We start from the raw sequence: 10,518 nt of genomic DNA, 5'->3' as shown, positions 1-10,518 counted from the left end.
AGTAAATGGCAGAGAGCTCTTTTCTTGCTTTTTGGCAATCCACATCAAACCAGGGTTTAGATTTCTTGTAAGATGCGGTGAAATGTCCTTTAGGTTCACATAGAATAGTTTTAAAATCCTGGACAAATCTATTATAACATGTAAGAAGGTCACTCTGTATGTTAAATTCCTGGTAGGTAATTTTGGAAATTTGGGAACCTTTAGCCTCAATTACTTTTCTGAGTTTTGCTTGCATCTGGGGAGACCATCTCACCCTACGACCTAATACCTGGGAACCTTCATGTAAAGACTGAAGGGAAGTGGCTTGAAATAAAGAAGGAAGCTTAAATTGGACGAAGAGGGGGAAGTGGTCACTATCAAAAAATGGAAGCACCTCTAAGTTAGTTATTAGAGGTAATAGAGAAGCGCATGCTAACATATAATCAATAGTGCTAAGTCTCTGACCTGACATATATTTAGTCTATCTAAAGACACGTACTGTCGGTAAGGCATTCCAAATACATTCCCTTTGTACGCTGTAGCTCTGGTTAATTTTATATTTTTTACCCACACCTTAGACCACTAGTCTAGCTCTATATTGTCCTTCTTTTCCCAGGTATTTTGTAGTCTTAAAGTAAATGAAGGTTTTTCCATCTCCAATTTTATTATCGTAACCTCCATTAAGTCTTGCTTTTCTTTCACATTTTGAAATTGCTGATCTATTTCTTCAATTTTAGTTTCCATCTTATTGGTCAAAGTTGTTAAAGTGGTAATCTCTTGTTTATTCTCAGATATTTGTTTTTTAATTTCCTCTGTTTGGGTGCTCAGTTGGTTTGCCAATGCATCTAGTTTTGTTTGTATTGGCTCTATTGCTTTTGTCATAGCTGCTTCTACCACCACAATCACTGCGGCTATTACGAACTCTTGCATCAGATTTGGTAGGTCTTTCATATTTATTTGTGTTAAATTCATTAAGGGTGGTAGAATCAATGATCTTCTAAGTCCACTAACCATATCCATTTTCTTTAATATAAAGGAGTACAGAGTTTAGGAACTTCTTGTTTTTTGTTTTGCTTTGTTTTGTTTTTCAAATATTTTTAAATTTTGTGTTATTTTATTTTATTTCGTTTGCTTACTTTTGGGTTTCCTATTAATCCTAAACCACTTAATCTATATATTTCTTATCTCTTTAACTTCCCTAAACTCTGTGGCTCTATAGCTATGCTGCTTAAACTCTAAGTAGGTTTATAATTACCTATCTTTGCTCTACCCAATTCCTTACCTATCTACCTATCTACTTATGCTATTGTACCTAAGTTCTATATACTATCCTATACTATATCCTATTATTAAGCCTAAACTCTATCCAGATATCTTAATGATCTAATATAGCAAGCAAATATTAAGCAACAGTTTTTAATTTTCCCCTCCCCCAAATCTTCTTTCTTCTTTTCTTCTTTCTTCTATCTTCTTTCTTCCTCATTTACCTCTTTTTTTTTTTTACAGTTTAGTCAGATTCTTACAGTTGCTATATGATTTGTATTAGCTTTCCTGGGCACCATTCCGACTACAACACCAATTTTAGCCACCCAAAAAGTCCACCTGTAGCTCTCCTATATTTTTACTCCTCCAAGAGAGCCACAAGCTAACCACTGTTATGCAAACAAATATGCCACCAGGGAAGTCCAGGGTCTGCCAGTTCCCAGTTGTCGTGTCCAGGCTAGAATGATAATTTAAACACTGTTCCAATAGAGCAGATAAGGCTAAGACTTTGGGTGGGCTGTTCTCCTTCCTTGGACGCTTCTTCTCAACCGCAACTGCAACTCTCCCCTCTTAATATGGTGGCTCCCCTGGTCACAATCATGTCTCTTACAAAGCTAAATCGAAAGGGATAGTTCATCGTCAAAGATTGAAATAACAACAGGTGTCAGTATGCTCATGGTGATTTCTCGCTCAATTCCTCTGGAAGAGTCTGTAGTAGTTCACAGGTCTTGGATTTCCCTCAGCGCTGAAAACTACAATGCTGAGTATCTTCTCCCGTCTCCCGCATCAGAGCAGTTTCGGTTTCCTGGAGTAAGCCTCCGCTATTCCATTCACCAAAATACGCTCCCTGCTGTGAGCTCTCACTCCGAAGAGTCCCTCTAAGCTGTGGAGTCTTGTGAGCAAAAATTCTACTGTGTGAGCTACTGGCATTAAAGTTGTGAGCGAGCGATTTGGCTGCTGCATAAATTAGTATGCTCTGGAGCCCTCCTTCCTGAGCTAAGACAAAAATGTGTGAGCTGGAGGCTAAAAAACTGTGAGCTAGCTCACACTAACTCAGTTTAGAGGGAACACTGGTTATTACTGTTTTAATCTTTCTTATATCAGAATTGTACTGTTTTACTGGTTCTTGCTGTAATAAATTAGATCAGATCAGTTATTTTAGCATCCTACACAGCACAAGTGACAGACCTTTTGTGGCTTCTTGTTTTGAACTGGTGCCTGTCTTTAAAATTACAAGTGGTCTGAATAAACAGGACAACACAAACATTCTGATGAAGACTCACTCAAAATGGATTTTGGCTGGTAATCCATCTATTTATCATGTGTTTTACTCCTTTAGTACACTTTTTTGATGGATTATATATTGGCAATTGTTTCCTACTTTCTTACTTTAGTCCTGTGTATTTATACAATTACACCTGTAGGAGGGGCTGTGCCTCAGTGGAAGAACCGCTGCTTTGCATGCAGAAAGTCCAGGTTCAGTCCCTGGCATCTCCAGTTAAAAGGATGTGAAAGACCTCTGCCTGAGACCCTGGAGAGATGCTGCCAGTCTGAATAGACAATACTGACCATGGTAGACCACTGGTCTGATTCAGTATAAAGCATGTGTCTATTTTTAGACCGCTGGTCTGATTCATTATAAAGCATGTGTCTATTTTGTTAGCATACTGAACACTGGTTATAATTGAATGCTTGTTACATATTTTTCTCATATTGTGGGTTTTCAATACATAGTTTATGATCCACACCTGTTTTTGATATACCTTTTTGTACTCCGTTTTTGCATGAAAACCAACCACCATATTCCACCTTTTCCCACCTCTACCATACCTTTGCTGTTCTACCACCTACCTAAACAGCTGTTCCATGATCATTTGTCCATCCTTATTTCCTGCCACTTGCTCCTCTGCTCACACCCTGCATGCCCCATACCTTTCCGAGTTTCACCCCTCCACCTTCAAGCCAGTAACCACCACCATGCTGCTTCTTTCCATTCCCAGTCCTTACCTGCTGGACTGTGCTAGGCTCTGAAAAGGAGATAAAACTCCCCAACTCCTCTCTCCCTGAGTGTTAACACACACCCCAACAAATGAAGTGAGGATTAGCTCCCCAAGCTTTCCCTGTGTGTGGACTCCTCATTATAATTCTGGCCCTCAGACTCTCATTTGATCCCTTGGAGACCAAACCACTGCCTGCTATTGACCTTGCCCATTGCCTCTGCCCCAGTACTTTGACTGTACTTCTCAGAGACCAGGCCCCATGACATGAAGGTATTAAACATTTGCTTGGAAGTCATTAGCAAGTTAGTATAAGAGACTGCCAGCCATGTACTTACATATTTCAATGTCTTTTCCATTTTAGTAAACCCGCTGAATAACAAGCAGGGATCCATGAGACTTGTGGGTGGAAATCCCATACCCCCCTGCTCACTATCTCAGCTGTCCAGCAGCCTGCAGCCCTGCAGCTTCCTCTGGCTTGGCTCAAGCAGCAGTTCTGGCTCCTCACTCCCAGCAGTGAGAGTGAAAAACGTACAGGGGTGAGAGAATCTAACGTGCCCAGCCCTCTCCATGCTGTGCTTGCCCATCCTCCTGCCTCTCACTCCACCACTCCATCTACTGCCACTGCTCTGCACACACTGGTGCTTGGTGCCCTCCCCACCACTAGTGCCCACCCATCACTGGTATGCCCACCCCCCTCTGCCTGCCCTCCCTACCCATCCACCACCCTGCCTACCTGCTTGTCTATGGGGAGTAGGGGAGTGGCAGCTCCCACTTTCCCCCTCCTCTACTCGCCTGAAGCATCAATGCCCTCTGTGGCTATCTGGCTCAGGCAGCAGTACCCCCCCCATCTCCCATATGTATCATCTGACAATGGTGTGTTGTGTATGCAAGCACAGACAGCATGCCTCTCTTTGCCAGAATTTAAGCAATCTCTTCAATTTTTTGAAAAAAATCATATTTTTCTGCAATTTTGGGAGGTCCCCCAAGTTTGTAGAATAATGTCCCTTCTCTCCACATGGCCCCAATGCACATATTTAAGTGTCCACAGATGGGGCCATGTTGAGAATTACATATATTGATATAATGAACTGCAAAAGCTTATATTTAGCTTTTGCAGTTCAATTGAAACCAAGAGCAACAACCCTGGAATGTCAGCTAAACTTCAAATTACTTTTTTGGCAAGTTGGGTTGCGGTTTCCCAGAACTGACATGCTTTCCCTGCCATCACAGAGCAGCTATGGAGAGAGGCATTCTTTAGGTTTTCTAGGAGCCCTGATTAGGCTCGGAACTGCAGCATAAAGGGAAGAGAGGCTGCTACCTTCCCTTCAATGGCATTTTCTCAAGCTGAAACCACTTTAGGGAGTTATTTGCATAACTTTGAAACTGCACATAACTTTGAAGCTGCACATGGACTATTCTGAGTGCATGCAGCTCCAGATTTATGAAAATTACTTCCTGCTGGGGCTGTTTCAGCTCAGGAAAATGCCAAGGAAGGGAAGACAGGAGCCTCTCCTCTCATCACACTGCCATTCTGAGCTAAATTGTGGCTCCTGGGGAATTCAGAATTGCCTTTTCCCACAGCTGCTGTATGATTGAAGGGAAAGTGTGTTAGGCCCAGGGAACCAAACGAGAGAGAGAGAATATAATTTGCACCTGAGCTGCTGCCATGCTGTAGGTGCATCACATAAGTGTTGGTCTTCTTACACACTGGAGAGCTCCTATAATTCAGCACTTAAGGTGTGAATCCTGCCCAGGTGGCTATCTCTGTTGTTCCTCAGATATGCTGAATTGATAACAAGAGTATAAATTCAGTTTGACCAATGTTTGCAGCTTGGATAGAATGCAATGAATCACAGCATAGTTAAGTTAACATAATCTGGTCATAAATATATTTTTTTCCCTTTGTAATAGTATCATCATGTATTAGTCAACAGCCCAGAGTGATAATCTGAATGTTTGCTCACAGATCAGCACTATACTTCTCCTTGAATAAAGAAACATAGCAGAAACATAGCAAAACAATTCATTCTTCTGAAAAACAGTGCTGTAGGGGCACTGGCTCAGGCAGTATCACAAAGAACAATCTCACTGAGTTTTTAAGCAAAGCACAATTTATTTTCTACTGGAGTCAGTAAGGAAAAACTACAGGACTACTATAGCATTCAAGAACACCAGAGGACATATGCATTTTGCATACATTCCCAGCTTTGATACTACAGTAGATTCATTCTTCACTTTCTATCACCACCTGCCAAAACATAAAAACAAAAATACCAGCTTGATTCAAATTACATTTTTGGAGAAAATATGTAGGAGCAGTCACTATTCTTGGGACAGAACGCGGCATGATAAAGCCGCCTTCAAATCTCAGAAGCTAAGCAGGGTCAGTACTTGGAAGGGAGACCACCAAGCAAGATTCTGCAGAGGAAGGCAGTAGCAAACCATCTCTGTTTCTCACTTGTCTTGAAAGTCCCTTGCGGGGGTGTTCATAGGTCAGCTGCAACTTTACAGCACATTCTTGTCACTATTCTTGCATGAATAAGTACATTCAGGCTGTTTACATACAATCAATTACAAATAAAATGACAGAATCTGACTTGATCCAATGCTTTTCCACACAGTAAAGCACAGGGAGAGGTGAGCTGCTGTTTCTTCTCCTCTCTTTCCCATATACTTAAAAAAAAAAACCTTCACAGAAGCACAGGCCACTGCAGGAGGGGCAGATCACTCAACTAGTTAGTGTCTCACTTTATTGTCCACCCCAAGCTGACATGGGGCTATTTCGGATTTTGACTAGAAGTTTTGCCTATTTTGCTTATTTTGATTCAGCAGTGAGGCCATTGAAAGTCTCAAGGCAAAATGGCGAGAAACCACTTGTCATAACAATTTTATAAACATTAGCAGCCTGTCATCAGATTCTCCACGGTGTCCAAGTTCAGCTATTGTGAAGCCTTGTTCACACAAATGTCCAAGTGTGAAGAGCCTACATATGGGGATGAAATGGGATCACTCCTGACCGCCCCCTCAGCATGCCTGTCCTGCTTACCCCTCATTCTCTTGAGGTTATGTTTAAATAAGGATTTATTTATTTAGAATATTTATATCTTGTCTTTCCACAATGCCCGGGAAGCCATTGCACACAGAATCTCACTTACAGTTCCCAATTTGTGTGACCTGATTTTAAGGAGTAAAGATCATGTGAAGTAGGCATGCACATAGGGCCATTCTAATGTTATGGTCAGTTTATAGGTTGGTTGCAGAGTCTGCAGGTTTGTGTGTATAGGACTTAAATTGGACAATGGACTTAAAAGATGTAATTGTGTTTAGGACTGTACTACAACAAAAGATGAAATATGGCAGAGGAAGACTTAAAGCTGGTCATTTGGATAAGCCTTTAGTATCCCAAAAAGGAAACCGTAGTGAGATCTGTGGGTGTGTTGTTACTTAGCCAGTAGAAAAATTTTTATGTCAATGTGAGCAGGGTGGTTTTTTTTTCTTTATAGCATTTAGCATCAGGTCTTCTCCTCTCATGGTCAGGTCACTATCTTCTGAAGGCACAGCTGAGCTTGCTGTCAGGGTGGTGGGCCCATTCAGATGTCACATCCACCCACAGAGATTAATGGATCCTGTTGGTTTCCAGATAGGTCTGAGGTATTTTGAGATCCTCTCTGGTGACTCCGTGGAGGCCCTTGTAGCTGCATGGAATGATAGGCTGACTGGGACTATAAATAAAGCTGCTCTTTAGTGTCCTCTTCCATGCTCTGTGAGGCCTGCAACTCCTTGGTTTACGAAGGAGCTGGGTCAAATGAAGCAAACCGGAAGATGACTAGAGTGATGTTGTTGGGAGACTTGGGATGAAGCAGACAGAGCAAATCATACAGGCCATTTACATTTATGAGACAGCAGTGATGGTAACAAAAAATACTTTCTTCTCTGCCACCACTCTGTCAGCAGAATCTCATTCAGCAAGTGTTTAAAGTGGTTCATTACTTGATAACACCTAAGTCTGACCCTGCCAGTGATGAAAAATTGGCCCTCCAGCTGCGATGCGATAATTCACTTATGAAGATAATTTAATTAGGGTAACTGGATTGAATTACCACCCAAGGTCAATCACTCCATGCAGACTGCAGCAGTGTGCAAGAGGAGACTGGGGCCCATGCTTGCCTGCTGCCCTCACTGGAAGTGATGAAAGCCAGTTGTAAGTTCTAGAGGGAGAGCCAGCCATCTCAAGCCAGGGAATGTACAGACCAAGGGGAACCATGGCAGGCACCTCCATTGACTTCCTCCTGCAGTGTTTGGGAAGCTGGTAGGTCCCAGTCTGGAGGAGGCAGGCAGGCAGGCAGGGCAGTGGCCTGCAGGGGAGGAGCAGAAAGTCTAAGCCTCTCTTGTCCCCCTGGTCTCTGGCTCCTGTACAACATTGGGGATTGAGTGAAATCTGGGTCTGGGGTGATTTTTCCAAAGTGGCCAGGAGAGGCAAGGACTATTCAAGAGTGTGTCTACTCAGGAGTAAGCCTGCTGCCCTTCCCTAGAATTGGCTCTGGAGCAGGCAGCCCTTTGGAAGGCAAGCCTGTTGGGACGTTTGTTTTTCCATTTCAGAAGCCTTTTCTGTTGGGTATGTTTTAATCAACTAAGATGCACGTCCCAGCTTCCCTCCCCCTCCCAGTCCAAGCCAACCATGAGAGGTGCAGCTGGCTGCGAGGGCAGCGGAGAGGAGAGGAGGGCAGCGCCATATGCCCCAGCCTCCCACCTCCTCCTGGACAACCATGAGGCATGTAGGCTGGTTAGCTGAGCTGCTGGCAAGCATAGTCAGCACCACAAGCTCCCAGGAGGGATGGGGAGGTGGACTGTCAGTGAGGGGGCAGTGCAAATTTGGGAGGAAGCACCACCCCAAATGCCACTCCATGGCTTGGACCTTATCTGGTACTTGAGGTGTGAGAAGCACCTGCTTGTCCTTTTGTTATGGATAGTTTCAGATTGATCCTGTCTATGGATGCTGAAAGGATTCTTGCGGGTGTGAGGGCCACCCCTTGTGGTCTGGACCCATGCCCATCATGGCTTTTAAAATCTTGCTGGGAAAAGAGGCAGTTATCAGACCTCTGATTTGCCAGGACTCTTGAAGGGGTTTAAATGGCAGTCAACTTTTAAGGTGGGAAGGTGGAGGGTTTGGGGGCTTTGTATTTTAACTTTGGTTTTAGCTAGGGATGATTTAACTATTATTGCAAGCCACCTTGAACCATGAGGAAAGGCAGGATATACATGTTTTAATTAAAAAATAAATTACCCTGGAGTCACACACCTTGCTGACCTAATTCGATTATTTCCACCAGTACTGAAGCCATAAAGAAAGGAAACCCCCAAATGTTAGTGTGGCATGTTGCTTGCTCCATGAGAAGGGCAGTGGCTCAGTGGTAAAGCATCTGCTTTGTGTATCAAAGGTCCCAGGTTCAGTCCCTGGCACCTCCAGTTAAAGGATCAAGTAGGAGGTGATGAGAAAGCCCACTGCCTCAGACCTTAGAGAGCCCTGGCCAGTAAGAATAGGCACTACTGATACCCCAATGATCTCATTCAGTACAAAGCAACTTCATGGGTTCACTCTGTGCAATACTTGTAGTAGGTGATGCTCTCTGGTTCCTCACTAGGAGTCCCAGATTTCTTTCTCTGCTGCAACAACTGCCTCCTGTCAGAGAAAACACTGTTTCACATCTAATATGAAAAAAACACTTACCTTTGTGGTAGAAACTTCTCTGGTCTTTGCTCGGAGCTTATTGACCTGAGACTCGGCAATATCAGCCCTTTCCTCAGCCTCTTCCAGCTCATGTTGTGCTTTTCTGAATTTGGTGAGGTGGACATTGGATTGTTCATCCTGCAGCCAGAAAGGAAACATCCAAAAGAGTTCAGCCCCAAAAGCTCAAAACATCTGTTATCAAAATCAGAACCTTGTGCATATTTTTCAAATGAATAACTTTTGAATAACTCACAGCTTCCTCTGCTTGTCTCTTGTAGGATTTGACTTTCAGCTGAAGCTTATCCACCAAATCCTGTAGCCTGATCACATTCTTTCTGTCCTCTTCACCCTAGAAGTAGAAGCATAGTAGGTGATACCGAACACTGTCAAGGGGAAGGAGAACTGTGACGAAAGATATAGTACATAGTATTGCATCACAAAGCTTGACTGGTTGAAAGAATGGGGTAAAGGAGGTGAATGGGTTGTGTATGAATGGAGTAGGAAGGTGGGTGAATGCATATTGGGAAGAGTTTCAGATACAAGAGATATGCCAAGTGCAGTGGCATATAAATTTTCTCTTGGCTGGGTAGAATGGGATTGGGTGTGTAGGTGTTGGGTAAATAAGCACAGGCTGGTGGGGTTGTGGATGGGAGGTTGGGGACCGATATTCCAGGCTGGTAGAGAACAGAAAAGACATAGGAAAGAGAAATGGTCAGTAGGTATATGAGAAAGAATGTAAATATTATATGTACAACTCTTAATGTGATTGTGTAGGTGTTGGGTAAATAAGCACAGGCTGGTGGGGTTGCAGATGGGAGGTTGGGGACCGATATTCCAGGCTGGTAGAGAACAGAAAAGACATGGGAAAAAGAAATGGTCAGTAGGTATATGAGAAAGAATGTAAATATTATATGTACAACTCTTAATGTGAGAGGGTTGGGGAATCCAGTGAAACGGGCAAGAGTGGGAAGATATATTTGTGAATTAAAAGCTGATGTAGTTTTTTTGCAAGAGTTACATAAGGGGGGAGAGAGAGGTGAACTTTCCTGGCTTTGGGAAAGGAAAGAAATTTATTGCTTCAGGCTCCTTGAAAAGTAGAGGGGTGGGAATAGTAATAAACTCCAAAGTTGATTTTGTTGAGGATAAAGTATTAAGAGATAAGAATGAAAGGTTTATTTTTGTTCAGGGACACCTGGAGGGAGAGCCGGTGGTTTTAGCTTCTATTTACCTCCCTAATGTGCACCAGCTGAATGTATTCTATAGGTATTTGCAGAAGCTGGATAATTTTTCGCCTCACACGAAGATAGTAGGGGGTGACTTTAATATTAATTTGCAAGGGAAAGGTAGTTGTAAAAAAGGAAAAGAAGCGAAATTTAAAAGAATGTGTGGGAAATTTGGATTATTGGAACTCTGGGTGGAAATGTATCCTAATGATGATTCATATTCATTTTATTCCGGTGCTCATGGAACTTATTCAAGATTGGATGGTATTTTAATTTCTCAAGAAGTTAAGAATTGGGTTAAAGATATGGATATTGGAATGATTAA

At 42.8% G+C, this 10,518-nt stretch overlaps 1 protein-coding gene across 1 annotated transcript in view; it reads right to left on the bottom strand.

The window, feature by feature from the left end:
- Nucleotides 1-5,425: 5,425 nt before the first annotated feature.
- LOC107123118 (myosin-3) overlaps nucleotides 5,426-10,518 on the bottom strand; it is a 78,130-nt gene continuing 73,037 nt past the window's right edge. Inside the window, exons 38-40 of the mRNA XM_015426294.1 lie at nucleotides 9,224-9,319; nucleotides 8,971-9,108; nucleotides 5,426-5,490 (exon numbers count right to left, since the gene is read on the bottom strand). Coding sequence (XP_015281780.1) covers nucleotides 5,467-5,490; nucleotides 8,971-9,108; nucleotides 9,224-9,319 — 258 coding nt within the window. The 3' untranslated portion in view covers nucleotides 5,426-5,466. The remainder of the gene's footprint in view (nucleotides 5,491-8,970; nucleotides 9,109-9,223; nucleotides 9,320-10,518) is intronic.

The sequence above is a fragment of the Gekko japonicus genome, unplaced genomic scaffold (genome assembly GCF_001447785.1).
Source record: "Gekko japonicus isolate JY-2015 unplaced genomic scaffold, Gekko_japonicus_V1.1 scaffold501, whole genome shotgun sequence".
Taxonomy (NCBI): Eukaryota; Metazoa; Chordata; class Lepidosauria; order Squamata; family Gekkonidae; genus Gekko; species Gekko japonicus.
Note: the sequence above shows the minus strand (reverse complement) of the source record. Positions and strands in the feature narration are given on the sequence as shown.